The 22,019-nt window shown below is 51.6% G+C and overlaps 1 protein-coding gene across 2 annotated transcripts in view; it reads left to right on the top strand.

Annotated features, from left to right (window-relative positions):
• NPLOC4 (NPL4 homolog, ubiquitin recognition factor) overlaps window positions 1–22,019 on the top strand; it is a 60,484-nt gene that overhangs the window by 11,131 nt on the left and 27,334 nt on the right. For both annotated transcript variants that reach the window (XM_077755462.1, XM_077755458.1), the window contains exons 3-11: window positions 3,138–3,250; window positions 6,966–7,142; window positions 8,815–8,863; window positions 9,565–9,659; window positions 11,302–11,425; window positions 12,691–12,870; window positions 16,319–16,405; window positions 19,051–19,122; window positions 19,525–19,651. In XM_077755462.1, coding sequence (XP_077611588.1) covers window positions 3,138–3,250; window positions 6,966–7,142; window positions 8,815–8,863; window positions 9,565–9,659; window positions 11,302–11,425; window positions 12,691–12,870; window positions 16,319–16,405; window positions 19,051–19,122; window positions 19,525–19,651 — 1,024 coding nt within the window. The remainder of the gene's footprint in view (window positions 1–3,137; window positions 3,251–6,965; window positions 7,143–8,814; window positions 8,864–9,564; window positions 9,660–11,301; window positions 11,426–12,690; window positions 12,871–16,318; window positions 16,406–19,050; window positions 19,123–19,524; window positions 19,652–22,019) is intronic.

Here is a 22,019-nt window from a genome sequence, read left to right as displayed (position 1 = left end):
CTGAGCCTTAGATACTTAACTGACTCAGCCACCCAGGCGCCCCTAGATGGCTCAGTAGGTTAAGTGTCCGACTTCGGCTCAGGTCATGATCTCACAGTTCGTGGGTTCGGGTCCCGCGTTGGGCTCTGTGCTGACAGCTCAGAGCCTGGAGCTTGTTTCAGATGCTGTATCTCCCTGTCTCTCTGACCTCCCTGCTCACACTGTCTCTCTCTCTCTGTCAGAAATAAATAAAGCATTAAAAAAATTACAAAACAAAACAAAACAACAGAACCTGCTGAGCCATCCAGGCACCCCTTATTAATGCCAGTTGTAGCTTGGAGAAAACCATATGTATTGTATCAAATACTTACTTTAAGTTTGTCTGATATAAAATCTTGTTTGAAGATCATTTCTTTTTTTTTTTTTAATGTTTTATTTAATTCTGAGAGAGAGAGAGGCAGCGTGAGCAGGGGAGGGTCAGAGAAAGAAGACGACACAGAATCCGAAGCAGGCTCCAGGCTCTGAGTTGGCTGTCAGCACAGAGCCTGACATGGGGCTCGAACCCACGAACCGTGAGATCATGACCTGAGCCAAAGTTGGACACCTAACCGACTGAGCCACCCAGGCGCCCCATGTCTGAAGACCATTTCTTAGGCTTTGAGAATTTCAGAATGACAATGTGGAGTTACTTGCAGTCCGTTTCTTTAAAATGAGTAGAGAGGGGCCTGGGTGGCTCAGTCGGTTAAGGGTCTGACTTTAGCTCAGGTCATGATCTCATGGTTTGTGAGTTCGAACCCCACATCGGGCTCTGTGCACTGACATGGTGAAGGCTGGTTGGGATTCTATTCTCTCTCTCGCTAAATAAATTAAAAAAATTTAAAACCGATTGTGAAACATTTAATGTGATGGCTTCCTGTTGTGTCGTTGAGAGCTCTTGTCGTACTTTTTGCCTTACGTGTTCTGCCAGTGTTTTTTCTGCTGTGACCTGCATCTGGTGTCCTGTTCTTCAGCCTGGAGAATACCTCCTGGCACTTCCTGTCGTGGAGACTTGCTGGTGACATGCTCTCTTAGCTTTTGGCCTGAAAACCTTTTTAGTTTGCCTTTCTATTTGAAGGGTATTTTTGCCAGATGCAGAAGTCTGAGTTGACAGATTTTTGTTCCCACTCAGCACTTTGAAGGCATCCTTCCATTGTCTTCTGGTCTCCATTGATCTCCTGCTGTCAGCGGTTCGAGCATGATGCATGCACCTAGGGGTGGTTTTTTCATGGATCCCACTTGGGATTTGCTGAACTTTCTGGATTTGTTACTCGGTTTGTTGCCAAATTTGAGGTTTTCAGCCATTTGCTCTTCAAATACTTTTCAGTTCTAGCCCAATTTTCTTTCCGTAGGATCATTAATTAGATGTTGTCCCAGGAGTTCTTGAAGGTTCTGTTCGTTTTTCTGACAAATCTCTGTCTTGAGGTTGTGGAGGCTCTAGTAATCCGTCGTCCAGTAAATTGACTCCTCTTCCTGCATCTCCCTTTGGTTGACAAGCCCAGCCGGTATTTTCCATTTCAGTTATTGGGTTTTTCTGTCGTAGAATTTCCATTTGATTATATTTTATCATTTGTTTCTCTGCTGAGACTCTTGGTCGTTACAGCCTCTACCCTGCGGGCCCCGGAGCGTCGAGCCACAGCTCGGACTCCTCTCCTGGCCGGGTCTCCAGTGCCGACTGCCTGCCGATGCCTTCCCCAGGGCGCCTGGGTGGTGGAGGGAAGACCTGGCTTTCCCTTTGGTCTTCCTCCTCCTCGGCCCTCTTCCTTGCTTCCTTATAAGTGTGGCTTTCCCCCTGCTTCTGAGCCAGAAGCCTGAAAACCCGCCTGTGTCCTTCCTGTCCTTCACTCTGTTCCGTCCCTCATCCCAGCCATTAGCAAGGGCCGTCGATGATGAGAGCTGGAAGGTGCCCCACTCTCCGTCCCCAAGTCCTGGCCGTGTCTGAGCCCGTCTCTGGGCTCTCCTTCCTCTTCCCACTTTCAGACTGTCAGTGGCTTGGCAGCCCCTTCCCTGAGCCCCTGTGGCCCTGTGTGCCGGCTCTTGTCTCCCTTCCTGTTCTCGCCGTGACCGTTTCCTTCCTGCCTGCTGGGCTCTGGCCTCACTGGCCTCTCTCTCCCATCCCCTCCCTGCCTGCCGGCCTCTGTGCTGCTCCTGCTGGCTGCACTCTTCTTTCCCGGCTCTGAGCAGCAGTCTTCGACTCCTCCTCCGGGCCTCTGCTCACACGTGCTCCTCACAGAGGCCTGTCTGTCCTCCCGACTAGAGTGGCCTCTCCCGTGCTTCCCTCTCTTCCTTTCCTGCCATGGTGCTGACCTCGACCTGTGCTTCCTTCTCATCTGTTAACTTTCTCTCCCCCATTTGATGCTGAGGTCCTTGATGCCAGGAACCTTGTCTTTGTTTTTCACTGTTGTGTTCTGAGTGCCCAGGGTGGAGCCGGCGCATAGGACTGGTGAGTGAGCGAGTGAGTATTCTTGGTACCCACCTAGTGCCCAGCATCATAGACACTTGTTATCATTACAGACACAGGAGCATCGTTCTTCACTTCTGGCTTTCTTCTGTGAGGCTTCGACGTTGGAATTGATTTCAAAAGCAGAAATAAACTTTCCAGACATGGCCATGACTTTTGCTTGCATCAAACTCTTACACGTGTCATCCAGTCTTATCATTTACACAAAGCTTTGCTTTTGCTTGGCCACTTTTCTCATTTTACTTGACATCTGCGAGGGCAGTACAAATTTCCTCCCAGGAGAGCAAAATAACAAAAGAAGTTTGGTTCACAAGGAACAGTTTCTACATTTAGTGAGTGTTGGGGCACCTGGTTGGCTCAGTCAGTTGGGCGTCCGACTTGGGCTCAGGTCATGATCTCACGGTTTGTGGGTTCGAGCCCCGCGTCGGGCTCTGTGCTGACAGCTCAGAGCCTGGAGCCTGCTTCCGATTCTGTGTCTCCCTCTCTCTCTGACCCTCCCCTGCTCATGCTGTCTCTCTCTCCCTCTCTCAGAAATAAATAAAACATTACAAAAGTTAAAAAAAAAATTTTAGTGTTGTCGTAATGTCTTCTGATATATATATGGCCCGAGTAGTGACACTCAACGTTTTTTTGAACCTCTGTTGTTTTCTGCTTGTTTTAGGTCGCAAAGGAGTTTGGCTTCCAAAATAACGGCTTCTCCGTTTACATCAATAGAAACAAGACTGGAGAGATAACTGCATCATCTACCAAATCCCTGAGTCTGCTCAAAATCAAGTAAGCGCCTTGGGGGGTGACGGGGTGGGGAGGGAGCGGCCCCAGTGGCCCACCGATTGCCCATTCCTTCTAATGCCACCGTGCACTGGCCAGCGCATAGGTGAGTGTGTTTCTTGCCGGGATTTCGGCAGTCGCACTGAATCTGCTCTTCCTCTTGTGCTGAGCTGATTGACTTGCAGATTCTGAGCTGTGTGTCACTGAGGAGAGAGAGTTATGGGTTTGGGGTGTGCACGCAGCTGCACACTCAGCTCCTTCTTTGCAGAGAAGGACCTTGAATGTAGCCATGTGGAGCTCCGCCTCAGGGCTACTTGGCAGGTAGGAGGGGCCGTCGCCCACGCTGTATTTCTTGGTGGCATGACCCCCTCGAGCTCCTTAGTGCTGCTGTCATGTCAGGAGGGTTTCCAGGATGTAAGACTCTTATTGCGGCCGCTGCCTGTTCTTGTAGTTTAATTGGAGCCCAGCCACATCCATGATGTGCTGTAAGGGTATAGCTGAGTGATTGTGACAGACGGCATGGCCCATGAAGCCAAGAATATTTACTGTTTGGCTCTTTGCAGAGGAAGTTTGCTGACTCCTGTCTGAACTGTCGGGGCATACCTGCTCATGTGTCAGCGATTTCCGTCCTCAGTGGTGAGCTTGGAGCTCTCCTGTCGGGGCTGCAGGCGTGTGGCTGCTGTGGTGATCGAGCTGGCTTTGCTGGCAGTCAGCCCTGTGTCTATTTACCAGTTAGAATAATAGGCTATTTTGACAATTGTGTGATCATTTTTAGGATCACGAATTAGTTCATCTAAGAGAAAAAATATGCAATTATAGCATTCATTCATTCATTCCTCAGCAAATATTTGTTGGGTACCTGCCACTCGCCTATTTCTGTAATTAGCTAAAGCCTTTCATTGTTGTTGATGTGCATTTCCCACAAGGGTGAGAGGTCGTCCTTCCTCTCAGCTTGTAAAGGGCTTTTGCATCTTGAGAATCACTTGTAAGCGTTCCATGGTTTGCATTCGAGAATCACTTGTAAGCGTCCCATGGTTTGCATTCATCTGGGCAAGTTGCTTAACCACCCTGGGCCTCGCCACCTTGGTCTGCACGTGGGTAGCAGTGCTGCCTTCACATGGCTACGCGGTGCTTGCCCACAGCGGACGTGCGGGTGACATCTGTGTTATTGAAAACTATTTTGGGAGTGGATACAAGCAAGGGAGGTTACGGAGTGAAACACCTTTGAGAGAAAGTCCTCAAACTGTAGTGTCATCATAGTTGTGCTATCCCAGGGGTGGGACCCCAGGGGTGGGACAGCTCGGCCATCCTGAGGGGTCACTCGGAGGGGATGTCTTTGCGAGTCACCCTTGGGTGTATCTTTCCAGTGATAGTTGTACTATCACTGCGTCGGGGAGCGTCGGGCTCCCCGGGGGCTCTGCCTCGGCCTGTCACACGCACGTGCGATGCATTCCTCTTGAGTCATGGGGTGTCTGTCGTCTGTCTCCCCCGTGTGGAATGGGGTGCGCTGTTGCTGGAGCTGTCCGCACTTGTCTGGCCTGTGTGTATGAGGGGGATTCGGAGGATATATCAGACCTGTGGCCTCTGCCACCCTGCTTCCCTGACGCCCTTGTCATTGGAGCGTTCTTGCTGCTCGTGCTTTTTCCATCTCCTTTCTGTTGAACGTTCTGTGGCAGTTTGCATTCCAAGTCGTGTAATTCCAGATCTGAAGTCCTCAGTCCTCTAATTCTGGTATTGTCGTCTCTGCCCACTGGTGCGCGTGGTGGCTGGGTTCTCTCCTCCATTTGGTGACCCTTTTTTGAGAGCTTGTAATTGACCAAACTTGGTCTTGGGGCGCCCTGGAGGGCTGTAGGGGAGGAGGCCTGCGCTTGCTTCTTTTGGCGCAAGGGGGCCCGTGCACCCGGCGGACCTTTGAGTTCATTTCTGCCTTGGGGCTTCCTGAGCCAGGTGGCAGCCCTGGTCCCCCCCCGAACCCCGGGTGCGTGTGGCAAGCAGGCCTTTGGTTTCAGACTCTCAAGAGTGACCACAGCATAGTGGGTGGAGGAGGACAGGATTCCTCCTTGGTTTCTGCTTTCAGCCGGTGATTTCTCCCAGCTGTGGAGACGCCTGGCCTTATGTGGCCTTTCAGGCCGGGCAGCCCGCTCCGGGCAGGCAGGCTCAAGGCCGCGCCTCCTGTTGCCCAGAGAGTGACGGTGTAAGCCAAGCCTGTCCTGCAGCGTTCTCTCCCTGTTCTGGTTTCAGTTATTGTGGGCTGTTGAGACCCTGGGGGAGCCTGTACTGTGTCCAGAGCTCCGCGGCGCGTGTTGGAGCAGGTCTTTCAGAGCTGAAGCGGCGGCTGAACCGAGAATTCCACAGCTGGGGGTGTTGAGGGATGTCCGGCCCCTTGCTAGAAACAAGAGGCCTCTAGTTGGAGTTTGGCAGGTGTATCGCCCCTGGGTCAGGGAGGGGGCAGAGGGGAGAAGTGACCTGCCACAGGGCTGTAGCCAAGCCTCTTAGTGGCCCGTGTCCCTGGTGCCTGTGCTTGAGGCCTGCTCGCCCTCGCTCGGTCTGTGGGGTCAGCGGTGCGGCAGGCTGTCCCTTCCGTCTTCGGGAGCTCGGGGTTTACCACATGTAGTGCCGTGTCTGGACGCTGCGTGTGAGTGGGGATGTCCTGTGCCTCAGGCCTGGGGGCTTGGCTGTGCTACCCAGGTCCCGCAGTGAGTCAGCCGTGTGAGCGGGTAAAGATAAGAGAGCGTAACTTACTTGGGAAATGATAGACAGTCAAACTCTGCTGTTTGAAATGTGAATTGTGCAGCCTCTTTGGAGAGGGGTAGCTTCAGTGGCTTTAGAAACCAACGGAAACCCTCCTCGTGGGGCCATGCTTGCAAATGTGCCCTGTGGAAGTAAAGCCACACAGCTGCCTGCCTTTGGTTACTTCCTCAAGTGGTGTCCATGATGGCACACAGCTGTCAGTGCGGATGCTGTCAGCGTGGGAGTGACAGGGTAAGCTGGGAGGCGGGCTCCCCGGGGAGTGCAGTCCTTCGAAGCGGTGATCAGACACAGACCATGTCTGGAGGGATCTCAGGTGAGGTGTTGAGAAAAGCAGATGCAAAATGTACATCTTTGATAACCTCGTTTTTATTAGGCAGTGACGTACGTGTCTGTGCACATGTGTGGGGGGATGAGGGTGCACACAGAGGAGGAAATGGAAGGCTGTGTACTAGGTGGACAAGATGGAGGGGTGCTGAATAGTAGACGGTAAGGAATGAACAAAAAAAAAAGTGGGAGCCAAGCCCAGCGTGAGCAGGGGAGAAGGCCACCCATGGGGCGAGTATACGTGTCTTGACTGCGAGAGAAGTCACGCTTACAGAGCACCTGCTCTGACCTTGAGAGTGGTAGGGACTGTGGACGCGCTGCATGGGGAGAGCTCTGGGCTCCTAGAATTATTATTATTTTTTTATTGTTTTTTTTATTTTTGAGAGAAAGAGTGTGAGCAGGGGAGGGGCAGAGAGAGAGGGAGACACAGAATCTGAAACAGGCTCCAGGCTCTGAGCTGTCAGCACAGGGCCCATCATGGGGCTCAAACCCATGAACTGTGAGATCATGACCTGAGCTGAAGTCGGATGCTTAACCGACTGAGCCACCCAGACCTGGGCTCCTAGAATTAGAAGACTCACCGTTTGGGCTCTCAGGGAGGCTGAATGCCAGAGGGCCTCACATGTGACCGCTCTTCCCCTGACAGGCATGGAGATCTGCTGTTCCTCTTCCCTTCGGGCCTCGCGGGGCCCTCGTCAGAAATGGAGACATCGGCCCCGCTGGGGTTGAAGGCCTGCGGTGCTCCCAACGTGGTAGAAGATGAGATCGACCAGTACCTCAGCAGGCAGGATGGGAAGATCTACCGAAGCCGCGACCCCCAGCTGTAAGTGTGCTGGCGCCGCGGGGGGCAGGGCTTGGACGGGCCGCATTAGGGAGTGGCCTACAAAGTAATGCACGTTCCGGGTTCAACCTTCTGTGGTTAGGTGACATTTCACTCCAGGTTATCTTCGAAGCTTTTTCCTACCGTGTGAGTCTCCAGGTGTGTTGTCACACGTGCTTTAAAAGTTTTCAGGTGTTTGGAACTAAGAGATCTGGAAGAAGGGAGGGAACTGGCACCGAGCCTTTCCCAAGATGCACTCCCGAGACCCTTGCCCGCCATGCTGCGGGCACAGTGGGGCCAGCGTGCAGAAGGGGGGGTGACGCCTGGGCACCTGGCAGCGTTAGGTCCGGTCAGGTCCCCTTGTTGACTTACAGTAGGGACATTTCAACAGCGCATCCACACAGTACGTTCTTCCCATTCTTTTCGGCGCATGTCCATCTGCTGGAGATGCTGCTCCTCGTCCACACGCTTCCCTTCCACCCGGGGTGACACAGGACGGCTATGCTTGGGTGCATTTGTGTAGTTTTAGTTTTTTGCAGTTCTTTTAAAGAAACCAGTTAGAGACATGGGAGCTGACCCTCCATGATGTGACGTTGTCTGGGGGAAGGCTGTTGTCCCTGCACTAGAGCCTTTGGTACCACACCACTCCGTAAGCGTGCTGGGGTGCTGACTCAGCCACACTGGGATTCTAAGTGCTGCCTTAGCAACTCACAGGGCTTAGATTAAAGAGCCCCAGAGGGTGCTTGGCTGCAGCTAGCGTGGGGCTGCTTCACAGCCACAGCCGCCAGCCTCTTCCATTTGCATTTCCTCCCTGGGAGCCCACCCTGGCCCCCCATTATCTGTGGCTTCGGGACTTCATTAGGCATCTCTCACGGGGTGCTGTGTGCCTCCTGGCCTGCCCTCTGTGAGAACCTGCCCGTTAGAGCCAGGCCGTCTCTACTCTGAGGTAGAATGCACATGCGTCCAGGAGTTCTGACCCCGCTTAGAAAAGGACTGGGTTGAGCCTAGAGGGACAGCCACTTGGCTTTCCCAGCAGCCCATCCCCGCCCTCCTCACTGGGGCACTTTGTGCTGTCACCCCACACGTGTGGGTCTTCTGAGGCTTCTCTGAGATGGTTGAAACCCATGGAGCCAGGCATCCTCCGTGCAATTCCCAACACGTGCACAAAGTGGGTATCTTCCAGACTGGAGTGACCTGTGTTCCACGGAGAAGGGTTTTGCCACGTCCACATCCCAGCTTTGTTAGCATTTACTTAATGTCTGTTGAAATTGATTTTAAGTCCATTCACTTAAGTTTTTATTTGGTGTCATTTTAAACAGTTAGTATCCATAGATTTGATGTCCTGGTGAATTTTTCTAATAACACATCCAAATAAATATTAAACTATTACATTACAGTAAAAATGTTCACATTCCATCTAAAATAATTCTGCACAGCAGGTGCCTGGCTGGCTCAGTAAGCAGAGCGTGCGATTCTTGATCTCGGGGTCGTGAGTTCAAGCTCCATGTTGGGTGCAGCGTTTACTTAAATAAATAAAAAATAAATAAAATAATCCCACAAAGGTGGGGAAAAACTTTTAGGTATGGCATGCACTTTAAATATCAAAAACATTGGGAGGCAGCAACAGTAAAGTAAGCCTACTAATCACCGTGCTTCTGTTGCCTTGTGCTCTCAGGTGCCGACACGGCCCCCTGGGGAAATGTGTGCACTGTGTTCCGCTAGAGGTGAGAGTGCGCGGCGTAAGTTCCAGGCTGGCGGGAGGGGCCGCTTCCCAGAGGGTGTTTGGTGCTCGCCCTGGGCCTGGCGTTCCCGCTGGTGCAAGCCGCGTGAAGAGGGCCGGCCTGTATTTATGGCAGTGACCTTCTGGGTGGGTTATGAATGGCTGATGCGTTTGTTTTGCTGTGATGAAAGGGTGATGTTCAGGAGCCTCCCCGGACAATCCTTCTAAAACCTGACGCATAGCTGGGGCTGGCGTTTTCTGTGCTCATCGTTGTTTTGATTTACTTCTCCCTGAGTCGCCCGCCTTCCTCCTGATTTGTCTTGGTGAGATTGAGAGTTACCGTAATAATGCTGACTGGTAGCTGGTTACTGCTGAATTTACAGCAGCAAGGCCAACCTGATTTTCTTCGTGAGCCTCCTCTTCATCTTGTGACTTCACCCCCCCCCAAAAAAAATACCTTTCCTAATAGTTACTTGACCTAGAGCATTTTGTATTTACTAGATACTTATTTTAATCTTGGGAAGATAGTTGGTACACAAGGAAACCTTTGGTTCTGACCTAGATCGATAGGTGAGAAGCAAGCCCCTGTTCTATCCTGCTGCCCTTTACGGGGCCTGGCTTGACCGCTGAGCGCGGCAGGCGCATGGCTGCCTGCCTCTCGCGCCCACAAGTGCGGGACCAAACTGACTGTGTGTGTTTTGGCAGCCGTTCGACGAGGACTACCTGAACCACCTCGAACCTCCTGTGAAGCACATGTCCTTCCACGCCTACATCCGAAAGCTGACCGGGGGGGCCGACAAGTAAGCAGCCTGAGCACAGTTAGGCTGTGCTGGCGGGACTCCGGCGGGGGTCCGGTGTGTGGAAGCTCCTTTTGCGTGTCTGGCAGGTTTTACTTAAAGCCCATGAGTAAATGCATGAGAAAAGTAAGGATCGGGGTCTGGGCACAGAACATTTGAATTTGTGGCTTTTGCCCTGATTCTAGAAAAGAAACGGGTGGAGCCTCTGATGTCCTGTCACGATCCAGGCCCGGAGTGGCAGCAGATGCCAAGCTAGCAGTGGTCACTGGAGGCCCCCAGGGTCTGTCCCGCTTCCCCTAGACACGTGGCGCCCCGGCAGCTTAGTTGTGCGTGAAGGTGCAGGAGATAAGGCGACGTGATGGGGGTTGGTTGTGGAGAGTGGGCTCATCCTCTGCTTTTCGGAAAACCAGAACCACCCCGTGGTTATCTGGGCTCGCTTGTTCCACAGCCCCCATCGGCCCTTTGCCCTGGAGCCTACCTCTTATCAGCTTGATTTCCCGACTGTCGTCGGGGCTGGCGCAACGGTGCCTCAGCAGGTGCCGGCCACAGACTCGGCTCCCTGGGTGCAGGCTCAGCTCCGAGTGCAGGCTGGGACAGTGGCTGGGAGCGGCTGACTGAGAGCACTTTGGTGTCTTGTAAGCCATGTCAGGTACTTGCCTGTGCGACCCCTTTCCGTTGAGTATATGTTCACCTTCCCAGAAAGTAATGGACTTCCTACCATGATTTTCTCATTTCCATCAGTGCAGCAGGAGGAGAGGGTGGCTGAAGCCAAGTCAGCAACATTTTGTGAAGAATGTCCTGTGGCCTGATTGTAGTTTTTCTCTGACAACCTGCTGACATCCTAAAAGGAGTTTTTACAAAAGTTAGACCAGGAGGAAAAAAAACCCAACCAGAAACCCACTCTTGCCTGTCGGTGGGGTAAACCTTGAACTTCCTGGACTAGGGAGTGAGTAGAGATTTTGTTGCGCTGAAATCCATCAGCCTTGCGAACATTTGTAGCTGTCGCTGACATGCAGACTGGTGGCGGTCACTGCTTCCCAGGGGCCCGCGGGCCAGCGTGCTGTGGGCCTGTGAAGACAGGATTGAGTACCTGGACCGTTTGTCAGTGGGAAGCTGGCAAAGGGTCAAGGCACGTGTGCACGTTCATGCCACGTCCGGATGGGGCACTGGCTTCCTCACCAGATAGTCTTTACTCCAGCTGAAAGCCAGGGGAAGACGCCTTTGTTACGTACCCTCGTCCGGGTTCTTCCCTGTGATTCAGAATTTTTTTACAATCGTCCAAGTACTGAACTCGTGACATAGATGCTGCTGATGGGTTAACGAGCCTTAAAAACTAGCTTTGTTTCCTCTGAGTGGCACAGGTTAGAGCAGTAGATACTTAACAGTGTCCTTGAAAACCTTCATGGGTGTTAGTGACAGACACTGAAAACGGAGACTCGGGGGATAGGTGTGCGGTCCTCCGAGCCGGCGTGTGCAGGACAGAAGCGGGGCCGGTTCTCGGCACGCTCCCCGGGCTGCCACCTCCGTACGCTTCACTCTTTAGAACGCTCGTCAGGAGGTGTAGGATATTTGTCATGTGATTTCCAGTTTTTTGCTAAACTTTTCACTCTTGGAATGTTTAATTAAGTTGCCTCTTCTTGCTCAGGGGGAAATTTGTTGCTCTGGAGAACATCAGCTGCAAAATTAAATCAGGATGCGAGGGACACCTTCCATGGCCTAACGGCATCTGTACCAAGTGCCAGCCAAGTGCCATCACGCTGAACAGACAGGTGAGCTGTTTGCTGTGTCCGTCCAGAGAGTGGAAAGCAGTAGGTTTATTTTCACGGCTCAGAAATGAACATTTCCAGAAGGGGCCATCCTTGGAGGGAGCTGCCACTGGCAGGGTGCAAGTTCAAGTGCACTTTCAAGTCATACACTGGAAGTGTTATTTGTGAGATCTCTAGCTGTTTTGGGGGGGGGTTTGGGAGCATCTTTAGTTTTCTCTTTTGTTGGCTTGTGTGGAAATAGAATTTTCTTGGTAACTGTTTAAAATGCTCCATGGTTGCAACTTTGCCTTCTGGGAGCTGGTAACCAAACTGTCCTGGAGCCCCCTGGGAGCATCTGCCCAGGCCAGGTGAAGAAGGGAGCTGGACTCTGGAAGGAGGAGGAGACCAGGGAAAGCTGCATGCAGTAGCCCGGCCTCTTCCCTTCTGGTCTCCACGCTCACCTGGCCTTCCCTGCACCGCTGGCCCACGTTTCCTCAGAAGGTTCTCCACGGCCTTTGTGACTGCCTTGGAACGGCTTTCTTTCTCCTCTTTCTTCTCTTCTCTTCTCTTCCCTTCCCTTGCCCCCCACCCCTTCTCTTTTTTGAAAACTAATTTTTGTGCCAGAGATTGTGAAAACATGCCTTTTAGGTGAAATCCCAGTAAGATTAATTTGAATTAATTTACTGGGGAATCCCATCTCTACCCACCTACCCTCTAGAATCTCAAGGGCAGAGCACAGTCTTTTNTTTTAATATTTCTGAGGGGCACCTGGGTGGCTCAGTCGGTTGGGCGTCCGACTTCGGCTCAGGTCACGATCTCACGGTTCGTGGGTTCGACTCCTGCGTCGGGCTCTGTGCTGACAGCTCAGAGCCTGGAGCCTCCTACGGATTCTGTGTCTTTTTCTCAGCCCCTCCCCTATTCATATTCTTTCTCTGTCTCAAAAATATATAAACATTAAAAAATAATACTTATTTCTAAGAAAGAGAGAGAGACAGCGTGAGCAGGGGAGGGGCAGAGAGAAAGACACAGAATCCGTAGCAGGCTCCAGGCTCTGAGCTGTCAGCACAGCCCGACGCGGGAGTCGAACCCACGAACCGTGAGATCGTGACCTGAGCTGAAGTCAGACGCTTAACTGACTGAGCCATGACTGAGCCACCTGGGCACCCCCACAGAGCACATTCTTAAAATGTGTGTGAAGAGCTAGGCGAAGGAAATTTTTGAATGGTTTAGACTAGGAACATATTTATTACTGAGCGAGTGTTTTCATTAGTCTATTGTTTGCTCTACAGAAATACAGACACGTGGACAATATCATGTTTGAGAATCACACGGTTGCTGATCGCTTCCTTGACTTCTGGAGGAAGACAGGGAACCAGCACTTCGGGTATTTGTATGGACGGTACACAGAGCATAAAGACATTCCTCTTGGCATCAGGGCCGAAGTGGCTGCAATTTATGAGCCTCCTCAGGTAGGCAGGCACAGGGTCCGTGGGCCTCTTTGGGGCTCTGCTCTGAAGGCTGTGCGGGGCTCTCAGTTCGGACTTCATTTCATTCCTTTTGCTTTATCATTTCCCATTCCATCTCCGTCTCTGTCTACACAGACACACACACACACAGACACACCGTATTTGTTTTCCAAATTCTTGGAGGCTAAGCTCATGGCCCCTAAACATTCCAGCATGCCTTTCCAACGCATAAGGATGTCTTCTTACCTGGTAACAGGTACGTCTGTCAGCTTCAGTGAGTTGAGCATCTGTGCCCTGTGTTCCACTTCTGTCGGTTGTCCCCAAGTGCCACACGGCTGCCCTCCCCCTTCTCATTCTGTAGCTCCTTTGCCTATGCCTGTGGGCAGCTGGCTCAGAAATGATGGAGCCAGAGGGGCTTTACCCTGCGTCACACACACAGCTGTCTTAGAATGACAGCACCACAATTACCACCCGTGTAGGACTGGAAACTGGTTTTGGTGGAAGGAGGAGGGTTCTTAGGGTGTGTCTCACGAGGGACCAGCAATTAAATACTGTTTTGAAGTCACTTGGAAAGTCCTCTTTTAAGGACTATGTCATCAATTAGTTAACATTTGTTTTATTTATGTTCATTTGTTTTATTTGCAGTATTTAGGGATCAGTTTTATGTACATCAGTTTTTTTTAACGTTTTTATTTATTTTTGAGAGAGAGAGACAGCGTGAGCAGGGGAGGGTCAGAGAGAGAGGGAGACACAGAATTGGAAGCAGGCTCCAGGCTCTGAGCTGTCAGCACAGAGCCCGACGCCGGGCTTGAACCCACAAACCGTGAGATCGTGACCTGAGCCGAAGTCGGCCGCCCAACCGACTGAGCCACCCAGGCACCTTGCACTTGCTTCCAGTTCTGTGTCTCCCTCTCTCTCTGACCCTGCCCATTCTCACGTGGTCTCTCTCTCTCTCAGAAATAAATAAAAACGTTAAAAAAAAATATGTAGTATGAAGTACTTAATATAGTGTATTTCATCATAAATAATTATTCAAAAGGTGAAAACTGTAAACATGGAACCCAAGTGTGTGATACACGTGCTAGAAGACTTGGGGAGGGTGTGCTTGTGTCTATAGTTCCCTGTGAAATACAACAAGAAACTAGCATGGCTTGAGGGGTGGCCAGAATAGTAAGTGTTAGTGGCTGGGTCTAAATAGTGGCTATATGAGTCCTCACTGTGAAATTCTTTAAACTCTGCTGTATGTTTGAAAAATTCTTTAAGTGTTTATTTATTTATTCTGAGAGAGAGAATGAGCGAAATATGGGCAGGGGAGGGGCAGAGAGGAAGAGAGAGAATCCCAAGCAGGCTTCACACTCCATTTGGAGCCTGACAGCGCGGCTCGATCCCAACCATGAGATCACCACCTGAGCCAAAATCAAGAGTCAGACACTAGACCAGCTGAGCCACCCACAGGCCCCTATGTTTGAAGTTTTTGATTAAAATGTTGGAAAAGAGGGGCGCCTGGGTGGCTTAGTCGGTTAAGCGTCCGACTTTTGCTTAGGTCATGATCTCACGGTTCGTGNCTCTGACCCTCCCCTGCTCACGCTGTCTCTCTCTCTCTCTCTCTCTCCTAGAAATAAATAAAACATTTAAAAAATAATAATAATAAAATAAAATACAGTCTTGCCTCTTTAAAAAAAAAAATGTTGGAAAAGAAAAAAGTGCACATTTCCAAAGATCTACAAACAAGGCACCCCCTTCATCCTGTCCCTTTCTTTCCAAAATATTTGGTTGAGACTTCTAAAATTTGAGTTTTTAAAATATAAGCAAACATACAGATATTCATGCTGTTCTCCTGCTTTGGGTGTATGCCCAGCACACTCACCTTTGTCACCTTGCACTGTGTTCTGTTCATCAGTCCATGACCCACCAACTTTTCTTTTTTTTTTTAACGTTTATTTATTTTTGAGGCAGAGAGAGATGGAGTGTGAGCAGGGAAGGGGCAGAGAGAGAGAGGAGACACAATCTCAAGCAGGCTCCATCCAGGCTCTGAGCTGTCAGCACAGAGCCCGAGACCCACCGACTTCTTAAAGGTCTGAAAGTGCAGGCCCCGTCGCCACGGACGTGTGCAGGTGCATGGGTCTTGCACAAGTGCCGTTGTCTCCCTGGCTGTACTTAACGCAAGTTCTGAGTGTAGTCTGCACCCCTTTGTTCATTTCCGTATTTACTGAGAGCTGCAGAGGAAGCGTTTGAGTGAGCCTCTGGGCCGCTCCTTGAACGGGGGTCGCTAGGTGGCGACAGAGGCCCTGCCCAAGAGCCCCAATTACGGGGGTTGCTTAACAGCGAGGGCTGTGTCCTGTAATGAGAAGGCTTTTTGGAAGCGTGGCATGTTCACATTGGGTTTTGTACAAGGTCTCTTCTGTGAGGAGTTCGGCAGGCCTCAGGCATATGATGGGATTAAAAACGGAAACAAACCTCTGTCGTCCATACTAACAGCGTCATCATCCTGGAGGTGACACCACTGACCTCCAATAACATCCAGTTCGTTAGAAGTTGAGGCTCTTGCTGTGACAGGTCATGAAACCAGATACTTAGATTTGTCTTGAGTTTGTCACGTGCCCCGTGCCCGCAGGTGTTGATGATCTCCATATGCTAATACTCGACAACGGAAAGTTCTTGTGTTGTTTTACCAGAATTTGACTAATTTACAAGGATGTACCCAATTAGTATAACTTGGTTTGGGTAACCTTCCCTCTTCTGTCCCTGTGGCTGGGGTTCCTGCTAGATATGATACTGATTAATGACCCTTCAAGCTGCATTTCAGTGCAGCCTCCTTCCACTGCAGGAAATCGGGGTCCTGTGGCCAGTTTAGGTTGTGTGTGAGCCAGCCAGAGTCCAAGCCCGCCTACGGCCCCGAGCTGGCTGCTCTGCTCAGCACGCAGCAGGTCACGGTTTCCTTTCCTTAGGGTGTGCGTGTCTGTCACTACTCACTCGGTACCTTGCCTGTGAAGCGGAGCACAATCTGTGCAAAACTGCACACACAGTTTCCTTGCCTGTTTTCTGGAGACCTGTTACATTCCAGCTTAAATCTTGCCTAATCTGGCCAAACCTGTTTGGAAGGCAACTGTTTACTCGAGGGAGTTTTGAAAACGACTTTCCCAGTGAAGGAACCCCCTAGAAAAATGTGTAGAGAACCTTGCTCATCCCTGAGAGCAGCCACATACTTGATAAGGGACCATGATGGAAGCTATCTTGTCCTCTCCGAGTCTGGATTGGAAAGCGCCGTGCAGCCTGGGGAGGGGTCAAGCCCCCGGGCTGGGTTTTAGCTGGATGTCCACCTGCTGCTGTTGCTGCCATAACTCCTTATGTTGGCAGGGGGTAGAGCTGTGCACCCTTGGGACTCCTGAACTGGAGCGGGGTGGCCGTGGGCTTCTCTGACGTGGGTCTTCTCCCTTTACTGCCCCAACAGATTGGCACACAGAACAGCCTGGAGCTTCTGGAAGACCCGAAAGCTGAGGTTGTGGATGAAATTGCTGCCAAGCTTGGCCTGAGGAAGGTACGGAGGCATTCTGCCGGCCTTTGATGGGGGGGCCGAGGCTCTCTGTTGGGGACAGCAGGGTGGGCGGCACAGCTGGATCCTGTCTGGTACTGAGCTCCTGGCTGCTCAAGGTCAGGTGCAGGCCCCACGTGTTTCCTGGACGCCACCGCCCAGATGATCCTCTAATTTGAAATAAAATGAGAATGTTTCTCTGATTTAAAGTAAAATGAAAACAGATGATCCCCATGCTGGGGCTTGTGGTCAATCTGCCGGCCCCTCTTCCTGAGGACAGCTGAGAGTGTGGGAAGGAAACGGTGGGAGCCAGACCCCCTCTTCTTGTTTTTTTTCTTAATGTTTTTTATTTATTTCTGAGAGAGAGAGAGACAGTGTGAGCAGGGGAGGGTCAGAGAGAGAGGGAGACATAGAAACTGAAGCAGGCTCCGGGCTCTGAGCTGTCAGCCCTGAGCCCGACGCAGGGCTCAAACTCATGGACTGTGTCATGACCTGAGCTGAAGTTGGATACCCAACCCACTGAGCCACCCAGGCGCCCCAAAGTTTACTTAGATTTTGAGAGAGAGGGTACGTGAGAGAGTGCACGAGCTGGGAAGGAGCAGAAAGAGGGAGAGAGAGAGAGAGAATCCCAAGCGGGGCTGGATCCCACACACTGTGAGATCTTGATCTGAGCTGAAATCAAGAGCCGGCCTCTTAGCCACCTGTGCCACACAGGCTCCCCAATCCTTTATTCTAATTTTTTTTTAATTTAAAACTTTTATTTTTATTTTAAAATTTTTTTGTTTTAGAGAGGGAGCACAGAGGCGCCTGGGTGGCTTAGTCGGTTAAGCGTCCGACTTCGGCTCAGGTCATGATCTCGCGGTTCGTGGGTTCGAGCCCCGCGTTGGGCTCTGTGCTGACAGCTCAGGCCCTGGAGCCTGTTTCAGATTCTGTGTCTCCCTCTCTCTCTGACCCTCTCCTGCTCACGCTGTCTCTCTCTCTCTCTCTCTCTCTCTCTCCCCTAGAAATAAATAAAAAACAAAAAGAAAACAAGACAAAAAAAAAAGAGAGAGCGAGCACATACGTGAAGGGAAGGGGTATAAGGTGAGAGAGAGAATCCCAAGCAGGCCCCTGTGCCCAGCATGGAGCCTGATGCAGGACTTGATCCCACGACCCCGGGATCATGACCTGAGCCAAAATCAAGAGTCGGACGCTCAGCTGACTGAGCCACCCAGGCGCCCCTACCCTTAATTTCTTTATCAACTTACGGTCAGTGAAAAATAAACTCCCTACAGAAGATAAACAGGGAAAAATAGGGAATATGCTTGTAACCTAGGAGTGTCATGGAGCAAAGTCATTTTAACAGAAGCTTTGAGAAGACAACGCCCCGTTGTTTCTAGCAAGGAGTCCGCATCTTGGTTTAGGGCCATATTTTGGTTTAAATTCCTGAAGTTTCTCTCATGCAAAAGAGAAATTGGCATAAGTTAAAAAAAAATTTATGTTTATTCATTTTTGAGAGAGAGAGCGAGGGAGGAGCAGAGAGGGAGACACAGAATCGGAAGCAGCTCCAGGCTCCGAGCTGTCAGCACAGAGCCCGACGCGGGGCTCGAACTCACAAACCGTGAGATCATGATCTGACCCAAAGTCAGACACTTAAGTGACTTAGCTACTCAGGTCCCCCAAATGTTTATTCATTTTTGAGAAAGAGCGTGCGTGGGGGAGGGGCAGAAAGGAAGGGAGACACAGAACCCGAAGCAGCTCCAGGCTCCAGCACAGAGTCTGACGCGGGGCTCGAACTCCTGAACTGTGAGATCATGACCTGAGCTGGAGTTGGACGCTCAAACAACTGAGCCACCAGGCGCCCTGTTCGTTTGAGTCTTTTTGGAGAAAACGAAATTCTCCACATTTGCCTGGTCTTGTGTGCAGGGGCTGGGTTTGAAGAGTTCTGCGTCAGGGTTGTGCTGGGGAGGGTCCTGGGCACCTCATCACTTCTCCGGAGGACGTGTACGTGGTTTCCAGCCCCGCTCGTAACCCTCCCAGCCCTGCTCCGGTTCAGGAAGGGCAGCCGGCTGTGAGGTTCGTGGGCACGAGAGGACCGCGGAGCACACAGACAGGCGCCCGCCCAGGGCCGCGTGTGGGGGCCTCGTGCCAGGGCTCTCGGCCCCTTGTACCCGGGCTGCTTTCGCCAGCCTGCAGCGGAGCGCAGAGGCGCGGCCGGGCAAGGCCTCCGTCACGGCGCCCCTCGTTCCGAGTGCCTTCTCTGTGGAGCCCGTTCTCTTGTCCTCCGGGGAAGGCCGTCGCCTCCCAACAGCATTGTCTCTAGTTGCTTGCTCACGGCGCGTCGTCCTCTTTGGAGCGTAGGCGTTCTGTTCATCTTGTTTCCCCCCCCAGCGCCCCCCCCCCACATCCAGCACCGTGCCTGGCAGAGGTGGTGCCACGGGGCTTCTAACAAACAGGTGAGCACTGTTCGCGCACCGCCCTCTCCGGCCCAGCGGTGCCACCAGGGCGTGCGGCCGCTTTCAACTGAGTGGAGTTTGCAGCTTAGTTGAGGAACAGGCTCGTGAGAGTCTTTTACTGAGAACGTTGTTCTTAAGCGCTCTGGGCAGGGGCCGGGAAACATTCATCACCTGCTTCAGGGAGAGACTCAGGAGATACGTTCCTCTTTCCTGCAGGTTGGCTGGATATTTACAGACCTCGTCTCAGAAGACACCCGGAAGGGTACAGTGCGATACAGTCGGAATAAGGTGAGATGGGATGGGAGCGCCCGTGTAGCTCGGCCCGTAGGGTACGTGCCAGCTCCGGCTCCCGCCTGTAGGGTGGCCCTGCACAGCTCGTCCTGGCTTCTAGGCCAAATGATTTTCCACACCGTGTTTTTGATAAATTAAAGATGGGTCTGTTGCGTTGTGTCTTTTAGAGCAAAACTGCCTGGCCTTTACCCACCAGTACCTTCTGGAGGTTAGCCCGCAGGGGCAGATGCCTGTTGCTTCTGGCCTTCGTAGTTGTTTGCGGTGGGAGAGGAGGTGCTCAGGAGAGCTAACAACTATAGGTGTTGACTTCGTGTAGCGTTCGACAGGGTGTAGTTTAGTTCTTAGTGTTTTCTAAAGAAGAAATAGATGCTGTAAGACTCGATATGCCGTTTTTCTTAGGACACCTATTTCCTGAGTTCGGAAGAATGTATCACAGCTGGAGACTTCCAGAATAAACATCCCAACATATGTCGCCTCTCTCCCGATGGACATTTTGGATCCAAGTTCGTTACTGCAGTGGCTACAGGTGTGTTTTGTTCTTCTTTTGGAAGCTTTTCGTCCTAGCTTAGTTACAGTTGACTTTCTTACCGTGCCTGTGAGATGTGGATTCCTCTTTTTATTTTGTGGTAGAAGTCCAGAACTTACCTGCATCACCTGCAAAACCACTGGAACCAGGGCCTCCATGTAGTTCTTCCCTCATCCACTCTCATTCCAAGTCCAAGTTCACTTGGTTCTGGGTCTCAGCTCGGGGCTGCCTTTGCCCCTTCCAGTAACCAAGAGTGACTCTGGCCATGCAGGAGAAAAAATTAACTGTTATTTATTTTTGATATCGTGAATTAGGAGTCATTTTAGATGCCGTTTCCGTGTGTGCGCGCGCGCGCACGCACGCATTTCTGTGTGCGCGTGTGTGTGAGATGTTTGTTATGTGTATCCTGTTCCATGTTGGGTGTGTCGTAAGTAGAAAATAATAACAAAATCAGGGCCTGTACAAAAGCCCACCACGTCTCCTGTAACAGGCTTGACGCATACTGCCACAGGAAGAGCCAGCCGTAGGCCTGTGTGGTTTAAAACGAGTAGGAACTTTAAGTTTGGAGAACCAAGTCCTGAAGCCGTAATCTGTTTGGTCAGTTTGACCCAGTCTAAGCCAGACCCCATGGAGACCCAGTTTCTGCTCTCAGAGAATCCAGTTTGTTCATGGCGGCCATCCTCGTCCTAGTTCTGGAGGAAGAGAGCACCCTCAGGTGCCCCCGTGTATATGCTGTTACGCTGTCATGGGAACCATGAAGGAAAACACTGCCTGAGTTTTTAAGATCCATTGGGATCGGTAGTCAGCTTTTTGAAATGAATGTACTTTTGATGAGTGAGAGGCAATGGTAGCATCTTTCACATGCTAGTGTGAATTAGTTGAGTTAGATTTATTTTTCTAACCTGTTGTTGGGCCAGGTACTTAGGGGAGTGGATGAGAGTGTTGACTGGGATTACAGGAAAGCAGTTGCCTAGCGTAGGGTCCTTCCGTGAGGGCAGCTCGGCCGCAGGCCGTCACGGTGAGCACCGAGCAGGAGGAGAGCAGCTGAGACTGGGCGCCGAGGAAGGGAGCAGGGCTGGGCACCTTTCACGTCATTCAGAGTCTTGCCAGGCCAGCTCTGTATTTGGCCAAGGGGAGAACCGGGTTACCTTTTCGCTCCCCGAATCACATGACCCCTCCCCTTCGTTAGGCTAATGTTCCGGGTCCACGGGTCGTCCTCAAACCTGTCAGACACCTCCTTTTTCAGAATAGTTTGAGATACTACCGTCCAGAGAACAAAACTTACAAATGATACATCTCCCTACACATGTTCTAAAAGAAAAAGCAGAGGGGCGCCTGGGTGGCTTAGTCGGTTAAGCGTCCGACTTTCGCTTAGGTCGTGATCTCACGGTTCGTGGGTTCGAGCCCCGCGTCGGGCTCTGTGCTGACTGCCAGCTCAGAGCCTGGAGCCTGTTTCAGTCTGTGACTCCCCCTCTCTCTGACCCTCCCCTGCTCACGCTGTCTCTCTCTCCTAGAAATAAATAAAACCTAAATTTAAAAAAGTAAATAAATAAATAAAAGAGAAAGCAGAGTGGTGGCCTGACCGTAGCGCAGAACAGCGTGTTCCGGCGTGTCGGTGCCGGGGGAGTGACACCTGATAGGATGGCACTGAGCCGGAGCCGCCGCCGTGGGGGGCCAGGCCGCCTTCACTGATGGGGTTTCCTGAGATGCTCGGCCACGGTCCCTGAAGCTGTGGAGCTGATGGCGCCCCTCCCCTCAGCTGACTCAGTGTCGCGTCTCTAGTGTCGCTGACTCAGAGAACGCTCCGTGGATTAACCCTGTGCGTGTTTGTTTCCGCGGTGATGTGTGAATGCAGCGGATTTTCCTGAGATCATGGGGTCGGGGCCCCTTTGCCTGCAGGAGTCCGTGGGGGACATTCAAGGTCATGTGGGGTGTGGACTGTTCCTTTGGTGTGTGTGGCTCCTCCAGACACGCGAGGCGTCCGACCCCTTCCGCTCCAGCCGGCAGCACCCCCCACCCTCCGCACCCCGCTGCACATAACCACATGTACCTTCACGGAACTGCTGACTTAGGCTTCCGTGGGCTCCCGTGGTAACCTAACCCTATCAATTACTTAAAAAATCCCCGTGGGGAATTGCTCAGCGGATGAGAGGCAGCGGCTCATTGTAGAATTATAAATAGTTTGTAATTGGGGGCTCCCTCTATCTTCAATTGTGGATTCACACCTCTTGTTGGAAGGTTGGAAATTATAGATCATCCGTGGAGTGTTTTGCTTCAGAATTGCCACTTGACCGAAGGGCCTTGGAACCGTGCAACGGTAGATAATTTGTAATAAGAATGTGGTCAGAGTCCCTGCATTTCCGTGCTG

This window comes from Crocuta crocuta, unplaced genomic scaffold (assembly GCF_008692635.1).
Source record: "Crocuta crocuta isolate KB4526 unplaced genomic scaffold, BGI_CrCroc_1.0 scaffold50, whole genome shotgun sequence".
NCBI classification, from domain to species: Eukaryota; Metazoa; Chordata; class Mammalia; order Carnivora; family Hyaenidae; genus Crocuta; species Crocuta crocuta.
The sequence above is the reverse complement of the archived record's forward strand: the minus strand, read 5'-3'. Positions and strand labels throughout refer to the sequence as shown.